The sequence below is a fragment of the Zingiber officinale genome, chromosome 8A (assembly GCF_018446385.1).
Source record: "Zingiber officinale cultivar Zhangliang chromosome 8A, Zo_v1.1, whole genome shotgun sequence".
Taxonomy (NCBI): Eukaryota; Viridiplantae; Streptophyta; class Magnoliopsida; order Zingiberales; family Zingiberaceae; genus Zingiber; species Zingiber officinale.
This window is the reverse complement of record NC_056000.1, coordinates 628,179-653,549: the sequence shown is the minus strand read 5'-3', so window position 1 is coordinate 653,549 and position 25,371 is coordinate 628,179. Positions and strand designations below refer to the sequence as shown.

The following is a 25,371-nucleotide window of genomic DNA, read 5'->3' as shown; positions in this document are numbered from 1 at the left end:
ACTGAATGCTGCTCACTGGAGCTGCCGGCGCCGCCTAGCGAGAAGGCGACGTGCGTTCAACCTAGGCATAGGCATGGAGAGGGGGGTTGCGGCAGGGCCACGTTGGCTGGTGAAGCGGTGAGCGATGACGACTGCGTAGGCAGCGGGAGGCGCGGACGACATTGTGGCATCACCACGGACAGACCTAGAGGGGTATGGGCTGCCGGCATGCTGACAAGCTCAGGCAGCAGTGGCGACTCGATGCCCAGCCCTCCTTGTGTGTGAGTGGAGGTGGCGTCGATCAATAAGGCTATCAGTGCGCGTGAGAGAGGGCCTTCCGAGGGAGACTAGTGGCCAGGCGCGAGGAAGCTAGCCTCGGAAAGGGATTCTGGCGAGAGGAGAGGCGGCGAGGTGACCCAAGCGTGCGTCCTGTGGTAGCGGCGGCGAAAGAAAACCCAACCCCCCTCTCTACCTCTCGCATAATGAACAGTTCTCCCCTAAAAACCAAAACCCTCCACATGCAAAAAGACCGAAATGCCCCTCTCTTTCACCTTAATTCCTCCTAAGTCCCCAAGGATACATTCACATCACTAAGTGAACTTGGCTTTATTCTACCACAAACATCCGTATATATAAGTTCAAGCGACTTTGGGCCCTTCAATTTGACTCCTTTGGAAAACCTCTTCTAAATTACTTTCCATGTAGACATGCTTCACATAATTGATCAGAATGTTTGATGCAAGATAGTTATCTCATCATCTCCTTCTTTGAAAGTAATTCTAGTCCTCCGAAATTGAGATGCACAAATCAAAGATGTTATAGAAGTGATATCTTTATAACAAGCTTTGAGACAATTGACAACATCATTTTAAATATTAAGTAAGAACATTCTATTTCTTAACATAGGCACCTTAGTAATTAAGAAACCAATATCATCTTTCAAGATAAGCATATTATCTTTTAGATGGATATCATATCCTTTTTCCAAGAGTTGTCCTAAACTCAAAATGTTACTCTTCATATGTGGCACAAAGAAAATATTTGAGATAAATTTATGTTTTCCATTCTTCGAACGAATGAGAATGTTACTTTTTCCTTTCACCTCGATCTTTGATTCATCTCCAAAGAATACATTACTACCAATTGATTCATCAAGTTCTACAAACATGTTTCTTTTTCCACACATATGATTGCTTGCACCAGTGTTGAGATATCAAATTATATCTCCACCTCTTTCATTATCTTTATATGCTAGCAGTAGGGTGTCATCCTCTTCTTTCCTTTCTTCCATATAATTTGCTCTTTCATATACTTTATTCTGGGATGATCTATATTTTTTAGCATAATGCTCAAATTTATCACAATTGTAACACTTAACTTAAAATTTATCATACCTCGAGTTTATGTGCCCTCTTCCACATCCTCTTGTTGAATTTTTTCCTCTTTCATTGTTGTTGTTGGAAGCTCATCCTTGCTCATTAACACAGCCTCGTTCATATCCATGACCTCTTCCACGTTGACTTCTATTGTTACTGAAGCTTTCAACTTTCTTTGTTTGTTGAAGAGTCGTCTTTAGAAGTTGTTGAGTAATTTTTCATTTATTTTCTTCTTTTCTTCATGAGCTTGTAATGAACCCAGGAGTTGCTCTATCGTCATGACTTATAGATCCTTGATTTTTTCGATGATGGTTGTAATGCTATCAAATTTTGAATCCAGTGATCGAAGAATTTTCTCAATGATAGTTATTTCTTCTAGTTTCTCACCATTTTTCTTTAGTTGATTGAAAATGATAGAGACTCTGGAAAAATAATCAGACATCAACTCACCTTCCTTCATACGAAGAGCATCAAATTGACTTCTTAATGTCTGAAGTCATACATTTTTTACTTTTTCTTCTCCTTGAATGAGACTGGGAGCTTTTCCCATACTTGTTTGGCTGAAGTAGCACTTGAGATTTTCTCAAAACAATCCTCATCTAAAACATAATAAATGAAGAAGAAAGTCTTCTTGTCTCTCTTTTTTAAATATCTCAGACTGTTATTTTCAGTTGGAGATAACACCAAGTCATGACACGACTCAATGTAGTCTTTTTCTATAACCTCCCAAATATCATGAGCTCCAAGAAGCACCTTCATCTAAATACTCCAATTATCATAATTACTCACCTTGAGTATTGGAAAAAAGAATTATGGAAGAAGAAATAAAAAAGATATGGGAGAAGAATTCACTCTACGTGGAAGAGGAGGAGAATAAAACAAATAAACTCAACTTATTTTATTCATTGGAAAAAAGTACATATTTATAGGTTTATTGGATAAGCATTAATCTCAGATACATTGAACTTAGATTTTTTTTATTCTTTATTTTATCTATACGAAACTCTCATTCTTGCACCTCATCAAATTCTATCTCTATCCTATCACGAACTTTCATCAAAAATTAAATCTCATCATTCTATCTCCATCCATAATAATTTATCTTTATTAAAATAAGTTAATTTCCAACCCTAACTTCTGACGTTGATCCATTGCCGTGCACCACATGTTCGTTTGCTTGCTTGCTACGAGGCTCAGGAGTTGCTTGACGTTGGAGATTCGGAATGGTTAATTGACGGATCGGAATTCGGATCTACCACTCCTAATCAACGGGTCGGATCCATGGCTATTTTTTCTACAGGTTCTGCTAGTAGAAGAGTAAAGATAGAAATTATTTATTCATTTTTACACAAAGCAAGATTGTCCCAAAACGCATGCAAAACAATTTATTTTAATTTCCACTGTTTGAAATTTACTTTTCAAGGACATTCTCATGAATAATTTTTTATTTTATAAGAAAATTAGAAATTTGAGATTCTCATAACAAATGCACATTACCTTTTTAAGGTAGATTATTGTGAGTATTATATATTCTTATTTTGGAAAACAAGTAGAAACCTATGCACATTATATTGTTTGATGGGATTTCATTCCACAACTTCCACAAGCCTGATCTGAATTATATTATGCACATTTAATACATTGCAAGCTTCTCAATATACAACAGTATGATCTTTTTTTTGTACAAAAAAAAAAAGAAAAAGAAAAAGGAATGGAATGATACTGTCATGACACCACAACTCATTCTGTTCTCAATTTATCTGTGGAAATGCCAAGTCTCTTGAAAGCAAATACCTAAAATTGAAGTTGTGAGACACCCATTCAATTATCTTCTTGGATTTGCTCTGTTGGCATCTCTGCATTGCCATTCTGAGAGTCTCAGGGAGGTAACACTGGATCATATCAACCAGTGTTTGGGTGCCTAACTTTGTGTCTTTGGCATATGAACCTATGATCCTCGGCAGAATGATCTTCTCTTCTTCCCAAATGCCAACTGTCGCGCGAATGTACTCTTCTTTAGCTGATTCAAGCTGCTCGAACAACCTATCGCAAGTATATACACGGACCTGGAAATCAAAAACTCAGCATCCTTTAGCTAGTAAAAGAATGGCATTAAACTTAAAACTGTCAGTGTGTTTTAAAATGCAACATTGCTCCAGACTGACTAAAAGGCCTCCTTGAACAAAAACTGTCTTTAACTAATGATATGTGATTAAAAAGTCTACCGCGGGGTCGGAATGGCTCCCCGAACAAAGTGCAAAATGAAGAAGAGGTTCTGGTTGATCAATTGCATAGCCTTGCCAGACGTCTTTAGCCTTTTGCTTGAACCTTGGGTAGAGCAACATCCTAAGCCACTGCAAGAGCAACAGACTGTAATTAAGCCTCACAATGTTTTACAAGCTTAGTTTCGACAAAGAAAAGCTAAGTGACTAAGAAAATTTCAAGCAAACTGATTGAGCTTGGTCTATATACCTGCCCTGTATAGTGTGTTTTGCAACCAAGAATGTAACCTTGTATCATGGCAGCATTCAAGGATCGACCGCCAATGTTGCACATAGCCTGCAATAAATTAAACAAAAAACAAATAAATTAAGTAGCAACTTGTTTCTCTTTTTCACAGAAACAATGCTTGCCTTATTGTTATCCTAAAAATCATTGAATTGCTATGTACCTTTATGAACAAAGAAGTCCTTTTCACATTGCCCTCTGGAATTCCATGTTCTATATGTGCCTGAAGAGCATGGAAAATCATTCATAAGGTGAAAATATATTCATACACTGCCATGAGATGATGGAGAAAATTAGGCAAGGAGAGTAATTACATGCATGATTATTGCATTGTGGACATTTATCCAAAAAGCAAGCTTCTCATCATTTTTTAGTTTCCTTGGATCGACTCTCTCTACTCGATGAAGGATCAACCTACCATAGCATTTGAAAATTCATACCTATCTAATAAATTGGATCTTAAGAATATAACACCTTTTGCATTGTAAATCATTCAACCCACTTGTAATTGCATAGCATGTCTTCAACATCCTTGAGTCTCCGACGATCTCTACAAATTAAGGGCACCTCCACCATAGCATTGTATGGTCCACTGAACTCTTTCAGTCCTTCAACCCGAAATGGATTAACCAATCGTGAATCCAGAGTGGATTCTCTTTTATAGCCAGGACTCCACATATCTCCCAAGTACTGAGGAGACAGTGCACTCATGGAAGAGAAGGATGAAGTCGGAGAGGATGAAAGACCATGATAAACCAAAGGTGGATCGGCAAGTTTGCAATATATAGCAGCCATACATCTGACCATGTCTTCTGAAAGTTTATTAGGCGTGTCTGCAACATGATCAGCAATACTAGTCCCAAGGTATTCAGCCAAGCTAATCACCCCAGAATTATCATTTTGTTGCTCCTGCTCAATGAAATTAATTCATGCAATTAGGATAAAATATCTTTACTCAGTTTTTGTTTGCAATTGAAACACTAAATCTGCTTGCCTCATGAAAAAACAAAGGTTGAGAATGGAATGAGTCGATAGCTCTTGCTAGGCTATCTTCTGAAGGAGATATCCTAGCAGAAGAAATTGCACGGTGAGAAAGCGAAGAATGGCTGCGGTGGACACCAGGACCAAGTAGCTTGTCTTGGCACTTGAGTTCAAAATCATCATTCGCTGTGCGGGTAATCAATTTCTGAGTTACTTCAGATCGACTCAATGGAGCTCTTGATTTTCCTTTAGTAGGCGAGGGCTTAAGTTTTGCAGATTCATGAAGCAACTCTGATTCGGAACTCAATTTAGTCATGGGCTGATTGAAAGCTCTACGATAAAGTGACAACAGATACTGCTCCAGATGCATAACCTCTAACTCTAATACAGCTATCTCCCTTATCAGTTCCTTTGTTGGCTGATAACATGAGTAATTTTAGATGCATCAGCAGATAGAAGTTAACAAAACATAGCTAAACATCTTCTCGTGTTAAGTTTCACCTAAATACGAACACAATTCCTTCTTAAGTGTAACTTTATTAGCAATTCAGATACCTTTGGCATGGAAATTTCTTTTGAGGCACAAACTGCAGAAGAACTATATCCTAATGCTTTTTCCAGAGCATATCTCATTGTGAGTTGATCCTGTAATCGCTTTTCAAGTTGCAAAATCTGCAGCATACCAACGAGAAGTCAATGTTATCTAAATCAATTAATTTAGCTTAGCTATCAAGTTAATTGCCAGTAAAATTGTCGTGTACATTTTCTAACCGAACAAACACCAGACGCAATTTAGCAGCAGTACCTCTTGCTTCAACGTGCTGTGGACCTTAGCTCCTGGTGGTGTATCGTCCTCAATCCGGCCGTCACCATTGGGCTTTCCATTAAGCTTCAACGTAGAGAAGCACCATTAAAGTTTTACTCAAACGGACAACAATAATAGTCTTCTCTAATAATAAGAAATAACAGCTCATAGATCACCACATATAATACAATTAAGGTATCAACCAAATACTACAATTGCTTGAGTTATTAAAGCAAACAGAAAAGAGAAATCAAGAGAGATTGAAGTATCCATGTGATTCAAAAACTACAAGAGACCAAAAGGACCAATTAAGTATACTTACTGCTTTAGCATTATTATGGGTTGCTCCAGAGAAAGGGTTCAGTTCATCTTCTCCATTCCTCTTCTGGGCATCACTGGCATTCAGACCAGAAATCATGAGGAAATGTAATTATTAAGAAGTACTGAATGCCAAATATTTAGGAGGAAAAGAAAAAAGAAAGCCATAAAGCTACTAGAAACAGTTCCCCCATTCACCACCGGCATTAACACTTCCCACTTTCCCAAATAACCTTGGCGTTCTTCAAGCACCAGCGGAAAAGACCGTAGAAAGAGATAAATAAATCAGCAGTAGTAGATTTTCAAAGGGGAATAGGTGTACCTCTCGGAGCGGTTGTGCCCTGAAGGCAGCCTGTTAGAGTGCATTTCCTTCAAAAGGTGGCCTTGGCGTTTCTCGTCCTGCATTTTTACCTCAACCCTCCCTTCAAATTCCATAAGCATGATCTACTAGTACACGAGGCAGAACTTGGGGTGAGCGCATAGCATTTGGGGGCAATGCAACAAAATCAAATGGCAAAGGCAACCCATGTTTAATTCGTGAGCTAGGAGACGAGAGTCACCTAAAGATGTAGCTGAAAAAGAACCAGAGACAGTGACACAATGACCGAATGGGTCTCCAGACAAACTCCAGCTACCACTGAGTACAACAACTCCTCTGAACAAATGAAGCACAACCACACCATAGACCAAACAACCAAACAAAAAAATTGGAGGATTTGAGCCTGAAGACGGACGGTAACAGTCCAAGTGCGTGCAGTACTGCAGTGTGTTTGATATGTGTTTTTAAAGGCCCCAAAACACTGACACACCAATCAAGAGTAGTTCAACTTTTCTGCTTCTATCTGAGAAGTAAATGTTGGACCCTTTTTTTGAAAGTCATACAAGCGCAATAAATGTCAAAGTCCTTACCACACTTTTTTTTTCCTTCTTTCCAGGAATCCTGACATAACAAGTTGCATGTTGATCTCTTGGACTCGTTCACTTATGCATATTTTTCAAAAGATGATACAATCTTAGGATACGCCAAACCATTAGAAGTATTTCTTATGAATTGATACTGACTAGAAATTAGAGCATCAGCAAGTATCGAGATAAAGCTCAATGTTTGTGCACTAATTCAAAAGAAACAATAAAGAAATACGCCTTGTCCTCACTAAACTGCCACTCTTCTCTGGTGAAGAATGGATTAGAGCCAAGATAGACATGGCCCGGAGCAAGGTTTCTCAGCAAAAACGGACAAAAAGCGGTTTGTTCAGGGAATGTAAAGAAGCACGTTAAAGGGGAAACCTATACATAAGCAAGCCTCAAAAGGGATGAAAGTGAAGAGGGAAAGTGGCACTGGCTTGTCAAATGATACTCCTATTTGGGTTTTCCTCTTGTTTTTTGACCAATTATCTTTTAATATGTTGTCCTCTGTTACAAATAGCTTAATGCTTGTCAAAGAATCACTCTTCTTTTTTTAAATAATTGATGAAGTATCGATGCACAAGGGGTCGGTGTGCGAACAAAGTGGTCCGCCTCCACACTTCCCTTTTCTTCCTCTGGTTAAGGGAAAAGGGAAAAGCTTTTGCCTTTTCTAGTGCGAGCCGGCATGAGTGATAGGTCTTACTGTCATCAACCATTCAACGACCTATGGCACCGCAAGTGGTAGAGAGTATTATTCTATGCGAGCCAGATAAGATAATCCAACAATAGAAGAACTGATGCAAATAATTTATCTGAGAAAAATATGTTTATCTTCTGCAATCATGCATGCAGTGTGTGTGTATACAGGGCTGTTTAGTCACTTAGAATATTGAGATTGCAAAGATGGTAGCTTCTAATTTAACTGTTCAGATGGTTTTAATTTTTCCTGTCATGAAATTACCAACTTTGTTTGTATTAGTGGAAACTTCTATATTATTTATTTTTCCTTCCATCTTGGTAGACAGGAAGAAGAGTCTGCTTATTAATACAAAAGAAATCATTTATTGCATCTTCATGAACGCAAATATAAACTCATATTTTGCATGACTTTGTTCAATGATAGTCTACCAGAAAAAACAGAGTTTATGACCATAGATTTAAAAGACTTAAACCTCCTCTCGCAATTACGGCTTTTGAGATTCTCAAGTGGGAGCCTAATTCATTATTGTCATTCACAAAGGTAGATCCAATATTTTAACACCCCTAATACCGATCCCACATATACGAAGGAAAATAAATACAGATATATATTTGTTAGATACATGACAGAATAATTATAGATTATCAGTTTATAAGAATCGATGTTTGATCATCATATGTTTATAATATGTAGTAAATTTTGTTGGTTAGTGTTTGACGAGTTAGAAATGAATTGTAATAAATGTATGTAATTAATATAAATATGTTATTACAAAATGTATTCTAACATTATCATATACTTATAGGGGGTCATTAATGTGATCCACAAAAACCTTAAGGGTGCGTTTGGTTCGGAGTTATTTTTGATAATCTTGGTTATCCATATAAGGTTATCAACAAAAACCTTGTTTGGTTTAGGTATTCGATGATTCCCGAGTAATGTTCCATGCCCGACACGTCAGCAAAAGGGTCATGCAGCTCGGAATCGGAAAACCTTAGAAAACTAAGGGGGCATTTGGTACGCGCGTTTTCCATTTTCATTTTCTGGAAAACGCGCGTTTTCTGAAAAACGATGTTTGGTTTGTGTTTTTTGCGCGCGTTTTCTAAAAAATCGGCTATCGTTTTCTAGAAAAACAGAGAATGACAAAAGTCATTTTCTGTTTTCTAGAAAATGCGCGTTTTCCAGAAAATAAAAATGAAAACGGTGTAAACCAAATACACCCTAAGGTTTTTCTTGATTCCAGGGTTAACGAATTTTTTATACCAAAAATACCCTCCGATAAGAAAAAACATGGAAAAAAAAGAAAAAATATTAAAAATGTAAAAAAATTAAAAAATTAAAAAATTTTAAAAATAAATAATTTTAAAAAATTATTTTTTAAAAAAATATAAAATAAAAAATTTAAATTTTAAAAAAATTAAAATTTTTTTAAAAATTTAAAAATTAAAAATTAAAAAATAAATAAATAAATAAAATTAAAAATTAAAAAAATGTAAAAAATATAAATATGAATAATATAAAAAATATAAAAACATTAAAAAAATAAAAAAAACACATAAAAAGTAAACAAATATATATATACAAGAAAAAGAAAAGTAAAAAAAACATAAAAAAAATAAATAATAATAATAATATTATGTATAGTTGATTTTGTAACTGAGGGTAATACGGTAAAATATTAAACTAAGGTATTCATTAAAACCTTCAAACAAACAAGTTTTTATTGCATTACCTAGGTTGAACCAAACAACATTTGGTTATGTTTTATTCCCCATAATCTTGGTTATGTGATTACCTGGTAATCACATAACCAAGATTATACATGATAACTTGAACCAAACGCACCCTAAGAGCATCTCCAATGCCTCTTTTTTAACAGGTTTGTAAAGTTAAAAAAACTCAACAAAAAAACTCTAATGAGTGGAGACATAATCTTTGAGATTTTTATTTTAAGAACAGGTTTGATATTTCAAACCTGCTTTTTTCTCTTGAAGATGGAGTCATTAATCATTGAAAAATTAATATTGCATGTTTGATTTTTTTTAAAACCATTAAATATTTTATTCAATAGTTAAATTATACACTTTTCTTTTGAAAATAAATATATTTGGCAAGTTAAAAAAAATACAAATGACTATAATTAAATTAAAATTCATAAGTTAAATAAATATTAAATAAAAATTACAAATTAAATTAAATTAAAAATCATAAGTTTATTAATTTATTAATTAAAAATTATAAATAAATTAATTTAAAGATGAGAATTAAATAAAATATTAAGTAAAAATTATATAGAGATATTAAATGAAAAAATAAAAATAAAGATGTATAATCTGTAATGTAGGACCTATAAAAAAAGTTGTATGGAGGTTTTTTGATTGTGGAGAGAATAATAGGTTTTTTTGATTGTATGGAGTTGTATGAAGGTTTTGATGTTGCATTGATGTGGCATATTGAAAATTAAAAAAAACTTAAAAGAGATTTAATTATGGGAGATGTCCTATGATGGAGATCAATTAATCTAAGTGCAAAAGCCTGACAGACATGCTCGTGCTCGTGGTTTCATGTAATAATTGGAAAATGCACCCATTAATGCAATTGGTTAATCTATTAATAAGAAGAAGACAAGGAGAATCAGGTCCAACTATTTAAATTTATTTTAATTAAAAAGCTCTTAATTAAGATTAGCATATGCATGCATGCATGCAAAAGAAGCCTTTATGCAAGCATCTGTTCAGGGGAAGAATCCACAACTCCATGCATCTAGTTTTCTGGGACCTTTTTTATACAGCAAGGTCAAAGCTTATAGCTAGAATCCTTTTAATTAGTTTTATCGAGGACAAAATTAAAAGGCTATTAGTTTATATATATATATATATATATATATATATATATATATATATATATATATATATATATATATATATATATAAAAGATGAATCGTTTTGAATTTTGAGCCTTGTGTTTTTTAATCGAAGGTAGATAAATTTTAAAATTATTAAATTATACATCTATTTTTATTTTATTCTAATTCTCAAATCAATTCGAATGGTAAAAGTATTTTTTTTCAATTAAATCAATTTTTTTTGAAAAATCATCAGTCATGAAGTTGAAAGTACCAGATGTTCCTAAAGGCATATCATCAGAAAAACTTCCTTGACCAATAGGATAGATCAAGAAAACAGCAGCAACTGCTGCAACAATAGCTGAATATGCAACCGCGAGTTCTACTAAAATCGTCTAATAAATTTAGAGATTTTAAAATGACATGAAATCAGTTCTATCAAATTATCTTGATTATAAAAATACTATTAAACATCAATTTGATCAAATATACTGAAATTAGTGATTTTTTAAACACGAATTATTTTTTTAGATACATTCATTTCAAAAAATAATTGTTCTCAATATATTGAGTTAAATTAATATTTGATAACATTTTTGCAATCAAGAGAAATAGACAAACACATACGAACTAGTTTCATGTCATTTTAAGATCTTTAGATCGATAAGTCAATTTCGCCCAAAATTGGCTGATGGACATAGAGACGTCGGAATGATATGCAACCAATTCCGATGTATTTATCTAGTTCTCCTTATTACAAAAATACCATCAAACATAAACTATGATGATTTTTTTTTTAAACTATGGCCAAATAAACCTAAATAAAATTAAATTAAGTTCATTTGGTCAAAATATGGATCTAAAAAACCTCGAAATAAAGTAAAATCATATCATATGAGTTCTTCTAGTTCTTATGATTATGTTTATGCCCTCAAACATTAATTTGATTCAATATATTGAAAACAATGATTTTTTAAACACGAATATATCTGAAAATCCAATTAATGTTCAAAAAATCACTACTTCAATATATTAGGTTAAATTTATGTTTGATAACATTTTTACAATCAGGAAAACTAAATGAATATATAAGAACTGATTTTATATCATTTCGAGGTCTCTATATCAATCAATCGATTTTGACTAAAACTGACTGATGGACCTAGAAATTTCGAAATGATATAAAACTAGTTCTTATATGTTAGTCTAATTCTCTTATTTTAAAATAATATCAAACATCAATTTAATCAAATAAATTGAGAATAATGATTTTTTGAATATGAATTATTATTTTTTAAATATATTCATATTTAAAAATTTAATGTTTTCAATTTATTGAGTTAAATTAATATTTGATAGTATTTTTACAATAATAATAATAATAATAATAATAATAAAGGAACACATATGAATTAATTTTATATTATTTTAAAGTTTCAAAATTTATTGAAATTGACTAATAAATTTTTTAAACATACGGAAAGAAATTAATTCGACTAAATTAATTTGACTAAGAAAAAAATAACCTACTGATTTTTGTTTTTTTTTTCTTTCGAATCGATTTGAAAATGACGGTAACATAGAATGGGGGGATACTTTAACATTGTGATAAGTAATTTAGATATTCCAAAAATTTATCTATTAAATTCAATAAAAAAAACTATTGAATTTTTATTGACGGTGTACGTCCACTTCCCCGAAATGTCGCTATCGTCCTCCTCTCCGTCGGCACTACTCCCCCTGCTCCTTTACCGCACCACAGTCGAAGTAGACACCACACGTTCCTCCTGTTTGTCTCCCCTCCTCCCGCCAATTTTCCTCCTCCGTTGACATTGTAACTGTGACCCTCTCTCCCGGTCTGCTTCCTCGACTACCTCATCGAGGTCACAGCCACCGCCGGGCGTGACGTCGCGGCCACTGCCTCGCACGGAACAGGATGGGGAAATGGCCGTCAACGTTGAAACAAGTCAGTGGCGAGGCCTTGACAGGCTTGACTTCGAATTGAGGCAACAGCGAGACCTCACGCGTGACCACAACTACGACTGTGCGTGATGATCACTGGGCCAACCGCCTCACGTGATGACAACTAGGACCTTGCGTGCAACAGCGACGACCTCGGAGGGGACGCAAACAAGAGGCCACGTGCATACAAAGGTGAGAGGAGAGGTTAGGCCTTCGGGAGGAAGAATTGATCAGAACAATATTTTACAAAACAAGAGTACCTTTCTGATAAAAAAAATTAGACACAAGGCAATTTTTATCTGAATTTTAAAGCAAATATTTTTCAAAGAGTATATATATATAGGGTAATGTTAAATGATCAGCTAGAATATATATATATATATATATATATATATGTATATATATATATATATATATATATATATATATATATATAAAAGAGGTATTTTAGTAATATCAGATGTGTATATTAATTGCATGCATATATATACATGTATTATAATTAGAGGATACATATTTCTAACTGGTCAGATTGGCCAACAAAATTTACTGATATATATATATATATATATATATATATATATATATATATATATATATAATTTCCATGATTTGAAATGCCTAAATTAGATCGAGTTTATTTTTCCAAGAACAAATTATCGTCCGCTGTTTTCCCAAAGATCGAGCTTGATTTAGAATAATCAAGAATCGAGCTATTTAGCGAAACATATATAATGACATTAATTTTCAATGCCAGATGAATCTTTGACTATTAAGAAAGTAGAGTCTGCTCACTATACCTTTGCAACAATCGATACAAAACAAAAGCTCTAAGTAAACGACAGAAAAATTATCAGAGCAAATGACGACGACAGAGAGCGAGAGAAAAGAAGAAACCGCGAATAAACGTGAGTTGAGAAGTTGAGATTGATTTGAGCCCGGTCCAATTGGAACCCGGTCCAATTGGAACCAAGAAAACCGATAGATCCCGAACCCGGTCCAATTGGAACCATACCCAACACTCAACGCTACAATGTCGAAATAGGGTTCGAAGCCCAACCAGGGTGGGCTGATGGGCCAATTTCCATATGTGGCTTTAGAACAAACAAAATGGGCCCAATAAACGGCTGTGATCGTTGCCTCGTAGCTTCTCTTCGCTAGGGCATCTTCCGTCGCAAGGCGAAGCTTTTCCTTGAAAGGGCTTCTGCTCTTCGCAGTTCAAGGTTAGGGTTTTCCTCGAGAAATCCTTATCGCTTGAGATTAGTTCATTCTGAGATTTCAGCTGGGAGATGGCGTTGACCAACTTCATTGTGACGGTGGTGGGCGTCGGCGCCGCCATCCTTCTTTTCCGCACGGATGCTAGGCAGTCTGCCGCCATCTTCCGCCGCAACCTCCGCCAGATCCGAAATTGGCTCGAAGAAGAAACCGCCTCCACTGCCAAGTAAGCTCGCGCTTAATCTTCTCTTCTCGTTTTTCTCTGCTACCTTTCTGTTGGTATAAAGCTTCTGGTAGTAATTATCTTTTGGTTCAAAGAATCAAAATTTTTAACCTCTTTTTAATTTAATTGGTTACGCGACCACGCTTTATTTTTGCTTCGATATCAGTCTTCATTGGTTAGTTGATTTTTTTTTAAGAAAAAAAAACATTTTCTTTAGAATTTTCTTATTTGAATTTGTGTTCCGATTTCAGAGTGATGAGTTGAGGGTGCTATTCATCGACCTGATGTAAGATGCACACTAATTTATGATCAGGAAATTGTTGGATAAATTCCCTGCATATTATTGAACGCAATTGAGAATCCTGATAGAAAATATTTTGACGATATTATCATCCATTTTGTGTCGCTTAATCTAGATGTTAAGAAGCAGGACAGAATCATGAACTAGCTACTAGTTTTATGATATTTATTCTCTCTTGTTGAAAATGCACAGGAAGTAGGAGAGTACAAAACCAAGGTAGTATCTTTCAAGCAGTTATAATAATGAATTTCAATCACAATTCACAACATTAAACTCTATGATTGGATGAACAACTTTTTAGTATAAACTTTTGCTTTTTGGTTCTCGGACATAGGAACAATGCCTTTTCAATATGCAGGCACAAATCGTGTGAAATTCATATACCTGTGCAGTAGGTTGCTCCATTTGCTCTCTAACTTACAGAAGCCTTTCTTTTTGCTATTCATACATTTTGTTAAAATGCAGTTTTTTTTCTTATATATTTATCCGTTCTTGAATAATTGCAAACATCTGTTAAGTTGATATTCTACAATCAATAACTTAAGGCAATTCAAAATTAAGAAAAAAAAGTTACTCATAATGTGTGTGGGTAGCATTTTCTAAACATCTAAATAAAATTTTTCACACGCAAAGCATAAGAATATGTGGCCGCTGCAAAACCTAATGTGTTGGACCTCCTCTTCTTCTTTTGTTTGTCGCAGGACCATGGAGCGATCATCCGCCAAGGAGTTGGATTCTCAGATTCCTAAAAAAGAAACTCCGAAGGATGAGAAGCATTAGAATATCATTTTCTTTTGACGATTGTTTAGAAATCAGGCATAAGCCAACATATGTACATGTTTGTGTTGTTTGAATCTTGGTCATACAAATAATGTTTTTCATGAAAAATCAAATATTTTCTTGCTAGTGTTGGCAACCAGCTAGCTCACTGTAACTTGACTGCCTCAGTATGGGGATGTTACTTCCAAGTATCAATTCATTCTTCTTCCAGGTGCATAGACAGAAATACCTATTGAAGAATTCAAGTAATGCATTTTTCTAAGATTATTTTTGTTTTCTTTAGCTGGGATTGCCTCTGAATATTTTTATCATGTAATATTTGGAATTTTGTGTTCTCAGAGGTGTATTGTAATTGTACAATCAGTCAGCATCCACCCAAACCAGAGCGATCATACTATCAGTCAGCATGCTGTCATCTCTGAGGGCATTCGGCGGTGAGTGTCAACTTCCTGCTTTATTGTTTAAGAGCATGGTTGAAAGTTCTTTTATTTAATAATTATGAGCAGAATGTTGATTAAAATTTGTTATCGCGTTATTGTTCAAGATGTTTTAGTTTTGGAAACCATTAGAGATGAACACGCACACCATTTGGATAATTGGATTCGCAAACGAATCGATGATAAAACCCGAAACTTGGATACAATTAATTTCAGACTTGTTGACATGGATGGATACAATATGCATCGACTTACTGATTATTTTATCTATGTCATCATCTGGTAGAACTCATGGAAATTGAGCTCGCCATCTCCATCAAGGTCATATGCTCCTATCATGGTTTTGCACTCCTTGATTGACCTCTCGTCGCCGAGCCTACTTAGCATTGTTTTCAACCCCCTGGGTGTGATCCTTCCTGACCCCTTCACCACCTCAAACATCTCGAACACCTTCTTAAGTTCCTCATCATCTTTGATCTCGATCTTCTCCCCCTCCCCCTCTACTAATCTAACGAAGTCCTCAAAGTCCAAAAGTTGGTCGCCATCGGAGTCCAAGTCGGCAATGACAGCTTGGGCCGCTGCCGCCGGCATCTCTTCCCCCAGCAAGTCAAACGAGGCCCTTAGTTCCGCGTAGGAGACCCTCCCGTCCCTATCCCGATCAAAGTGTTTGAAGACCTCCCATAACTCACTCGTTCTATCTCTACTACTTGATGGTGAGCAAGGAACGGCAACGGGGGAGGATGGCAGGTGAGGGACAAATAGTCTCAGCTTGGATCTCTTGAGAGAGAACCATTTTGACGCTTTAGACGCAACCACACTGGCCATGGTGTGAACATGAGATGAAGTAGCTAATTCAGATGAGCGACGACTATAAATATGGAAGAAAAGATACGAAGCAGATCAAAAGGAGAGAGTTGCTTAGATAGATGCACAAGTCACGTTAATTGAGAGAATTGAATGTTAGGAAATTTCCTGACGGTTTCCTAGAAGGCCACCAAAGTAGCTATAGGTCTCTTCTTGGCGTATGGCTTTAGTCTTTAGAGGAAAGAATTGATCCTTCGGCACTGGTCTGTGGAAACCGATGCTTTTATTCTCTTTCTTTTATTTTTTTCTGGATTTAGCACGAAGGAGATTGGTCGTTAGTAGGTACTTGTGAGGTTCCTGAAATTTTCTTCTACCTCTTTATTGGTTCCTGGAGAAAACAACAGGGACCACGAGTAGTAGATGGAGATTTGAACTACAGTAAAGTTAGATATATGGAGATTTCCTAAGAATTGCTGAAAGGAACGGCAGATAACAGGAGGAAGAAGAGTTCAATTTGATTCAAATTAAAGTGATATTGGAACATTATAATTTTCAAAAATAAATATTTCACATATTATAAATTTCAAAGATAAATCTCACTAGCTCGTTAAACTGAGCATCTTATTTAAATTGACGGCGACCCAATTCGTCCTCCCCAAGTTCTTGCTCGCTCTTCTGTGTCGCAAAGACTGCACGATAAAATCATTCAAAATCTAATCCAGTAAAGCGCAAAATACACCGGATCAAATCTGCCGGAAACATGCTTTTTTAGGTATCCAAGGAAATCGTCAGGTAAATTCTTCTTTCATTTAATTCTCCATGTGATCACTGTAAGAATAATCGTCTGAGCTGAGTGTCAGTCGAATCAGCCTTTCTAATTGATAATCTGGAATATCTTCATATTTATTGGATTTATTTATTGGGCAGACGTCATATTTAATTAGATATGTCGTTATTTACATAACGATTATTTATCTTCAATAGGTTAAAGATAACGAATTCGGAAAGAATACGAATCAGATTCAATGGACCAAAGAAACATCAGAAAAATCCTAAATCATCATAATTTCCATGAATTTTATACGGGCAGATAATTAACGTTGATGGTCCTGCAGCATCAAGCTGCCACGTTTGCAATACAGGTTTCAAATAACTATAAAATATGTTTAAATGGAATTTCCAAAGTTTAGTTCGATAAAGTCGCACCATGTTCTTTTTTTTAATAGCTAGTTAATACCAAAAGCATTAGCTCTCCTCCCTTGTGTACAAAATTCCGAATATACGAGATATAAATCAACAAGTCAGAATCCTATCTTGTGGACTAAATAATGTAATGCAAGTAGAACACAACAGTACCGCCTGCTCAGTCACTGTTACTTCGAGTTAATAACCATCTCGATGTCAGCTCCAACTTCAGCGAGCTTTGATTCCTTCGAATTCTTTGCTTCTTTAGCTATGCTGAGGACATCAAAGTCGATTGCAATTGACTTCACGAGACCATTTAACATCTGAGATAGTTAAGGTAAATTTTTTGCTTTACATCTTGCAGAATACCACATGACCAAAAAAAAGTACAGTGCTTCAGTGAGCAAAAGGCTACTTGCTCCTTCAAAGAGAACAGCAGAAAGTCATATTGGTTTAGCTAAATCTGCGGCAATAAGATGGTATATGACGCGTCAATAGCATGGTGATGCAAGCAAAAAAAATGTAGCATGTGAGATAATAAGGCCTCTTTTCCTTTTATTTCATCAAGCCCTTGGATGAGGAATCAACAACTTGAACTGACTTCTGGAGACAGTACAAAAATGGAGAATGCTACCTTATGTGACCATAAAAATAGGTAGGTCAACTAGGAGTTTACAAAAGAGTTGGCCATGAATTTAAACAAATTTCAGTGTGAAACTGCCACTAGGTAATTTGGAGTGTCAGACTCACTATGGGCATTAGCAAACAAGCAGATTAAGAAGGAACCATAAGACGTTTAGATTGCAAATGAAATGACAAGTAGATTAAAACAAATAGTTGGAAGAGGGTAAGACAATTGACCATAAGAAGGAACTGGACCAACATTTCATCTTTTCCTTATTAGATTCGAAGGAGAACATTTTTATATTGGATTTGACCAGAGGCTCACAACCAATCAAAAGATCTTGCAAAGAGACTTCTAAAAAGACATGGTCGTGAAAGGCTACTGTGAAATTGTTTTGTGTGCGACATATACTTATAATCCCATGCTTCCATAATGTAGTCTCATCCAGTTATTACCTAAAAGCTAACGGGAAAACAAACAATTAAAGCACCAGAGCTCAGAGTGCACGGATCACATAAATTTCCAAAAGGATACGAGTGTACCAATAGCAACAAGTGCTCTAAATTTTGCATCAGCATCTTGATTTCCATCCTCTGCAATCTGCAATGCATCAAAAAGATTGACAAACATAACAGAGTCACTTGCATAAGCTAAAAGAACAGCTAAAATAAGTAAATGTTTCTGCATGAGCAGCGTTTTAACAGCATATAATCTCATGATGGAAGCGTAACCGAGATGTATCAAGGTTATTTATGAAGTAAATCGCTTAGTCGTACTTCAAGAGCAGCAGAGAGAACTTGAGCCTGGCCTTCTTTGTCCTTTGCCTCAACTAAAAGCACAGTATAACTGAACAAAATTTAGGGAGAAAAGGAATATTTTTAATTAACACACAGAAAGTAATTCTTTTTCAATAAACAAGTTTCAATACCAAAAAGGAAATATCTAAAAGTCATTCAAGGATTACTAAGATTTGAATTTAGCTTATAGTAAAGTTAAATAGAATCTAACTACTCAGTTGAACAGTTGAACAAAAAGGGAAATACACAAACAAGAGAGAAATATATGAAGGCATTGGAGCTAAAGGGGTCATAAGAATCAAACATTTCTCAAAAGCTACAATGTTCCTTTTTGAACTAGTCTCGCCGCTCTTCCTTTGACATACAAATCATGATTACAAACTATAAAGTTTACTATGGAGAGGTATATACTTCCACCATTCACTTTTGTTTTCCATTGTTGAAGTACGTATTCCTAGTTTCAATTTTTTTCTTAAAATAGAAGATATTTCTTTCTTCTAATCTTAAAAAATTTTCTGTAATTTGTAAGATCTCATAGTCCGTTATCACAGAGTTAGATAGGCACTAGAACTGAGAATTAGACCCTAGACCCACCCCATCATGGTTGCATCTCAAGCTTAGTGAACCAGCCTTATGCAAACAAGATTGGTATACAAGTTTAGACCACCTAGGCATGTGAAAGTGAAAACATATAAATGAGAGCTCTAGGCATTAATTCCCACTCATCGTTGTGGATGAACATACACACAATTCTTATCCTGCAAACCCTCCTGCTGGTCCAAGTGCCACCAAAGCTCAACCCCACTAGTTACTCTTTTAAGGATCAGCTCTGACAATCTTTGCTAGCCCCTCTCCCCATTCCTTTATGAACAATTGCCAAAAGAATATGACAGTCAAATGTCATATTGTGTGATGAGTCATGACTCCATAACTAGCAACCCCGTGGCCTGTTGATAATCTTCGTCCAATGGAGAAACAGCTAGGGAAATAGATATTGTGCAAATATAGATGGTTTGGATAAAATCTACACAAATGCAACAACATTTAGGTAGTAGTTTGTCACAGCATATTACATTGTCAAGCAAAGAAATGTACCATGTTTTTTTAAAAAATAAAAAATTCGAGGTTTTCTTTTTTTTTTTTCTTTTCAGTTTTTGCTCCATTTGTCAAGCAAAGAAATGTATCATGTTTTTTAAAAAAAATAAAAAATTGAAGGTTTTTTTTTTCTTTTCAGTTTTTGCTCCATTTGTTCACATATGCACATTGTCAAACTCATGGAGGTAATATAAGATGAGCATGCATATTTATGCCTATCTTAAACCAGGCTAGCATCTAAGCAACTCCCTATAACTATTTGCCCACATTGGGCATCTAGTTGAACTGGACGTAAAATTAGAGAAAGATTGCGTATAAAATCCCTCCACGCCAAAAATAATGTATGATTCATCTAAAGAACGCTTTGTGACTCTGAGTTCACATCACACCAGTAACAAATAAAAGGAAAGGTCTTTTATAGTCAAAAGGTATCTCAAACAACCATAACTCCTTTAGTTTTTTTTTCCAAACCAAATTGACGTACAAAAACTGCATCATTAAATCCATAAAGTTGAGTCTAAGACTTACTTCAATATCAATGTGGCATAACATAAATGTGCATTCTTGTTAAAGGATGACCGGCAACTTGATATAGCATCTAAAACCTGGGAAAACATAGAATGATAAACCCCATTAAAAATAATGACCAAACAGGAAAATAGATTCAAAGCTTTCACATACCACATGCATCTCTATTTTTTCTGAGGGAGACACATGCATTCAACTCTATTCAATTTCCTGATTAAAAAGTATTTTATTATGCATAGGCCAGCATCTAATTTTGATTTACAATCATATTTACAAGTGTTCTGAAACTCTACAAACTGTTGAATAAAATAGTCTCCTGGGAAGATAAGCATGTGGCATTCTTACAACATCACACAAAATTGAGTAGGCTTCTAATGTTGTCCAATCATGGGGAGATTTAAGTAATACCCATTGAGTGCAATTGCATCTACCAGACCCCACAAAATATAAAAAGGGTATAAATACTTTATCAAATAGTGAATCTAAAAATTTTACCCAAAGTAAACAATGAACATAATTTAATTGAATCTATCTCATTTGCCCCCAATGACCTATAAACTTGTTTTCCCCAAGTACAGTAGGTCATAATGTATTTTCACTTGCATCCCACATTATAGTCTTGGATTCTTGTGGTTGCAGCAATATTTTTCTCTCATTCATTTAATATTACCTTACATAAATTATTTACTTTTGTGTTTTGAATGCCATCTTTAGTTCTATGGAGTGTTAAATTAAGAAACAAAACAATATGCATTACAAGATAGTGTAGGTTGCATATGCAAATTTTGCCCAGAAAAAATTCTATTTTTCTAAAATCTAGTATGCTATATAAATGTCTTTTATATAATTTGCTTTTGCTTTATCTAGTTTTAACTTTGTCACTTCAATCACATTGATGTCACTACGACTTGAGTGGACTAGGATTGGTTATCCTATTGTTGAAAGCAATTGACAATACATGATTTAATATAGTTTCAGCCAAAGTTTCAGTCTCAGACTCGAAACCATATCGTGTGTTGATACAGTTTCAGTATATTTTTTATTTATATATAATAATTATTAGATAAATATGTTTATTGTGTATTGTTAGAGTAGTTTGGTCTTTTGGTTTATTTTTTCTTTTCTATATAAAGGCCTAACTCGTGGTTCCTAGAGATACACGAGATTTTAGGTTTTGCTTTGAACATGGTATCAGAGCCAAAACCCTAATTTCTTTTTTTTCTTCCCCGCGCCGAACTCCTTTTTTTCTTTCTGCCGCGCCGCGCGACGCGAGTTCTCTTTCTCGGCGCGACGCGAGTTCTCGAGCGCCGCTTCCTTCCTCGTGTCGCCTCCTTCCGCGCGAGTTCTCACCGGCGCCAACTGGCATCGACCTCTTCCTCGATCGTGCGGTTAGGGCTCGCGACAACTCCCACCACCGCCGGCTTTCTTCTTCTTCCTCGCCACTGGCCAGCAGCTTTCTTCGCTGCCTCGATCGGTGTCGGCGCACGCTTTCTCAGAGTTTCGAGGTGAGCCGCTTCCGCCCAACTCCGTCTGTCCAGGCGTGTGGCCAGCACTGGCGATTCTTCCCGTCGCCCCCTCACCTGTTCCAGCGCCGCACGCAGCCTCTCTTCCCAAACTCTGATCCCGTGAGCTCTTTCCGGTCGTCTCAGCAGCCTGCGCCTCTGGTTGGGTGTCGCTGACAAGCAATACCTTCCGGCCCTTTCCCGATTTGGAGGCAGAGGCTGCAAGGAGAAACCAGCAGCATTACTTCCGGCGGTTGTGAGTTACCTTCTTTCCTTGATTCCTTGTTGCTCTCGCCAGAGGGAATTGCAAAAGATAGGGTTTCAAGGAACGGGCCTAGCAGCGAGCTCCGTTTATCACATCTCTTGTCCTCGACCGATTGCAGTTCTAAAGCCGGAATTTCCAACCTGCTTAATGGCTACATCCGGCGTTCCAAAGCCGGATACCTCAATCTTTACCAACCACATCACTGCACCTCTCTCTTCCGAACAGTTGGATGGTACGAATTATGTTTCTTGGGCATCTCACATTGAGCTTTGGCTTGTTGGACAGGGATATGAGACACATCTCACTCAAACTGAAGAAGATGTTCAAGACGCCGATCGTCCTCTGTGGAAGAAGGTTGACGCTCAGTTATGTTGTATTATCCGAGCCACCATCCATTCATCTCTTAGGAATGTCTTCCGTACTCACAAAACCTGCAAAGCTGTTTGGACACAAGCTCAACAACTCTTTACAAACACCTCTCGGCGACTCTATCAAGTTTGTGAAGATCTCATGTCCATCCTCAGCGCCCATCAGATTAAGGATTCAATGTCGACTTATCTGGGTTCAGTTTCTAGCCTTCTTTGTGACTTCAATGAACTGCTCCCACCTGCGGCCGATCCTGTTGAAGAGCTTGAAAATCGGAAGAAATTTTTTATGTCTTTGGCTTTATATGGTCTGCCCACGGATTATTCTCATGTCCGTGACCAGATCCTGGGCAGCCCCACAGAAGCTACCATGGAAAATACCTGGGCAACTCTTCTCCGTGTCCCGGCCAAAGTCTTGACGACTTCTGTTCCTGTCGACTCGTCAGCTTTGGTCTCTCGACACAAAGGACCTCCACCTCGCAAGGGTGGCAAAGGACGCCCTTGGTGTGATCATTGCCACCGACCGGGACACACGATTGATAAATGCTAGAGTCTACATGGTCGTCCTCCTCGTGCTGCTCAGATTGTTCAGAGTTCTGTTGCTCCTTCAGCTTCCACTTCACAGTTAACACCTGATTCGACTTCAACACCTTCTTATACTGACTTTCTGAAATGGTTTGAGGATCGACAGGCTTCGGGTTCTGCTGCTACCATTGCAGACGCTGGTACTTCCTTTGCTGGCATATCCCATTCTTCGGGTCCTTGGGTTCTTGATTCTGGGGCCACCGATCATATCACTGGTAATAAATCTCTTTTTTCCTGTCTCACTACTTCTGGTAATTTACCAATGGTCACCATGGCCAATGGTTCCCAAACTCAATCCCAGGGTATTGGTATTGTTCATCCTTCTTCATCTCTTTCAATTCATAATGTTCTTTATGTTCCTGGCGCTCCTTTTAATCTATTGTTCATTTCTTTTACTAACACGTCTGTTTCCTTACAGGACCGGAGTACGGGGAGGATGATTGACTTCGGATGTGAATCTCATGGCCTATATCGGCTTCAACAAGCCTCTTTTGTTGGTTCGGCGGCGGCATCTCCACTTCTTATCCATGCTCAGTTGGGACATCCAGGTCTTAATAAGTTGAAACAGTTACATCCTAGTCTTTCTCACTTAGAGTCTTTATCTTGTGCGTCGTGTCAATTAGGCAAGCATGTTCGTAGTTCTTTTTCTCCTCGTATTGAGAGTCGGGCTATGTCTCCTTTTGCTTTGGTTCATTCTGATGTTTGGGGTCCGAGTCGTGTTTCTTCTACAATGGGGTCAAGGTATTTTGTTACTTTTATAGACGATTTTTCCCGTTGTATCTATATCTAATGAAGGATCGTTCAGAATTGTTTTCTATTTTTGAATCCTTTTTCCTTGAGATAAAAACTCAATTTGGTACTTCCCTTCGAACTTTACAAAGTGATAATGCACGCGAGTATTTGTCTACTCAGTTTCGTACCTTCTTGACATCTTATGGTGTGCTGCATCACACGTCTTGCCCTCATACCCCTCAACAGAATGGGGTTGCAGAACGCAAGAATCGTCATCTCCTTGAAACCACTCGGACCCTTCTTCTCCATTCTCATGTCCCTCATCAGTTTTGGGGTGATGCGTACTTACTGCGTGTTATCTCATCAATCGGATGCCTTCATCCACTCTCCAGGGTAAAATACCTCATCAGGTACTTTATCCACATCAGTCCCTTCATCCTCTACCACCTCGGGTCTTTGGTTCTATTTGTTTTGTTCATGCTCTTGATCCCGGCATTGACAAACTATCTCCTCGGTCTCATAAGTGTGTCTTCCTTGGGTACCCGCGGTCTCAGAAAGGGTACAGTGTTATTCCCCTATCTGCTGATGTCACATTCTTTGAGTCGGTTTCTTTTTTTTGGTCCTTCCCACAGGCCGAGGTTTCTCCCTCTCCACCGCACCGGTGACTATCTTTACCCTCCGGAGGCGCCTCTATCACCTCCAACCTCGTCTCCTCCTTTGCGGGTTTATCCGTCGTCCTCTGCTCTGCCCGCCACCACCAACACCGACACTGCTGGGCACATCTGGAGCCAAGTCCCGTCGTTTCCTCCGGTCCCATCTCCCGACTCGATGTTCCTCACTTGAAAGGGTATCGTTCCACTCGTAATCCTTCTCCTCACTATGTTTCTTTAAGCTATCATCGTCTTTCCCATCCTATTATTATTGTCTTCCTTGTCGTCTGTTTCCAAAGGTGATGCCTTTGCTCATCCAGGATGGAAACAGGCTATGCTTGATGAAATGAGTGCCTTACAGAGCAGTGGGACTTGGGATCTCGTTCCTCTACCTCCTGGAAAGTCAGTGGTTGGTTGTCGATGGGTGTTTACGGTAAAAATTGGTGTAGACGGCACGGTTGATCGGCTTAAGGCTCGTCTTGTCGCTAAAGGCTATACTCAGGTATTTGGATTGGATTATGGAGACACCTTTTCTCCTGTTGCCAAGATGTCTTCTGTGCGTCTTTTTCTGTCTATTGCTGCAATTCGCCATTGGCCTCTTCATCAATTGGACATCAAGAATGCATTCTTACATGGTGACCTGCTCGAGGAAGTCTACATGGAGCAACCTCCGTGTTTTGTTGCTCAGGGGGAGTCTTCTGGTCTTGTATGTCGCTTGCGGAAATCTTTATATGGTCTCAAGCAGTCACCCAGAGCATGGTTCAGTAGATTTAGTACCGTAATTCAGCAGTTTGACATGACTCGAAGCGAGGCTGATCATTCTGTTTTTTATCGTCACTCGTCTACTGGTTGCATCTATGTAGTGGTTTATGTTGATGATATTGTCATCACAGGTAATGAT

At 37.0% G+C, this 25,371-nt stretch overlaps 4 protein-coding genes across 8 annotated transcripts in view; 1 reads left to right on the top strand and 3 right to left on the bottom strand.

Annotated features, from left to right (window-relative positions):
* Positions 1-2,953: 2,953 nt before the first annotated feature.
* LOC122008147 lies at positions 2,954-7,203 on the bottom strand. 2 transcript variants are annotated; one of them, XM_042563757.1, is made up of 12 exons: positions 6,528-7,203; positions 6,290-6,414; positions 5,972-6,044; positions 5,650-5,733; positions 5,400-5,516; positions 4,858-5,262; positions 4,366-4,772; positions 4,178-4,277; positions 4,027-4,086; positions 3,828-3,914; positions 3,581-3,709; positions 2,954-3,421 (listed from the first exon to the last, which is right to left on the bottom strand). In XM_042563757.1, the coding sequence occupies exons 2-12, from the start codon at positions 6,406-6,408 to the stop codon at positions 3,107-3,109; spliced, it is 1,896 nt and encodes a 631-aa protein (XP_042419691.1). In that variant the 5' UTR covers positions 6,409-6,414; positions 6,528-7,203; the 3' UTR covers positions 2,954-3,106. The 2 variants fall into 2 exon arrangements, with proteins under 2 accessions (XP_042419691.1, XP_042419690.1); XM_042563756.1 differs by having other exon boundaries at positions 6,290-6,411; positions 6,528-7,202.
* A 6,308-nt stretch (positions 7,204-13,511) lies between these two features.
* LOC122008042 lies at positions 13,512-15,458 on the top strand. Of its 2 annotated transcripts, XR_006119177.1 has the most exons (3): positions 13,512-13,822; positions 14,822-15,145; positions 15,240-15,458. XR_006119177.1 is itself a non-coding variant. In XM_042563617.1 (2 exons), exons 1-2 carry the CDS (start codon positions 13,671-13,673, stop codon positions 14,898-14,900), a joined length of 231 nt encoding a protein of 76 aa, XP_042419551.1. In that variant the 5' UTR covers positions 13,517-13,670; the 3' UTR covers positions 14,901-15,128. The 2 variants fall into 2 exon arrangements, 1 of the variants encoding a protein (XP_042419551.1); XM_042563617.1 differs by lacking the exon at positions 15,240-15,458 and having other exon boundaries at positions 13,517-13,822; positions 14,822-15,128.
* Positions 15,459-15,517: 59 nt separating this feature from the next.
* LOC122008041 (putative calcium-binding protein CML19) lies at positions 15,518-16,200 on the bottom strand. The gene has a single exon (XM_042563616.1). It carries the CDS (start codon positions 16,160-16,162, stop codon positions 15,605-15,607), a length of 558 nt encoding a protein of 185 aa, XP_042419550.1. The 5' UTR covers positions 16,163-16,200; the 3' UTR covers positions 15,518-15,604.
* A 1,084-nt stretch (positions 16,201-17,284) lies between these two features.
* LOC122011732 (phospholipase A-2-activating protein-like) overlaps positions 17,285-25,371 on the bottom strand; it is a 28,706-nt gene continuing 20,619 nt past the window's right edge. The window contains exons 19-22 of one of the 3 annotated variants that reach the window (XM_042568104.1): positions 20,372-20,448; positions 18,728-18,797; positions 18,486-18,551; positions 17,285-17,649 (exon numbers count right to left, since the gene is read on the bottom strand). In XM_042568104.1, the coding sequence (XP_042424038.1) occupies positions 17,515-17,649; positions 18,486-18,551; positions 18,728-18,797; positions 20,372-20,448 (348 nt within the window). In that variant the 3' untranslated portion in view covers positions 17,285-17,514. Of the gene's footprint in view, positions 17,650-18,485; positions 18,552-18,727; positions 18,798-20,371; positions 20,449-20,554; positions 20,582-25,371 lie in introns of those variants that run through there. The other 2 variants (XM_042568106.1, XM_042568107.1) reach the window with 2 other exon arrangements.

Bases quoted from the DNA above. Each gene is read 5' to 3' on its own strand.
- LOC122008147 (XM_042563757.1), bottom strand. From the start codon at position 6,408: ATGCTTATGGAATTTGAAGGGAGGGTTGAGGTAAAAATGCAGGACGAG. The intron at 6,045-6,289 runs GTACACCTATTC...TCTGAATGCCAG, and splicing joins GGGCACAACCGCTCCGAGAG to TGATGCCCAGAAGAGGAATG. The intron at 4,087-4,177 runs GTAATTACTCTC...CATGCTCTTCAG, and splicing joins ACAATGCAATAATCATGCAT to GCACATATAGAACATGGAAT.
- LOC122008042 (XM_042563617.1), top strand. From the start codon at position 13,671: ATGGCGTTGACCAACTTCATTGTGACGGTGGTGGGCGTCGGCGCCGCC. The intron at 13,823-14,821 runs GTAAGCTCGCGC...TGTTTGTCGCAG, and splicing joins GAAACCGCCTCCACTGCCAA to GACCATGGAGCGATCATCCG.
- LOC122008041 (XM_042563616.1), bottom strand. From the start codon at position 16,162: ATGGCCAGTGTGGTTGCGTCTAAAGCGTCAAAATGGTTCTCTCTCAAG.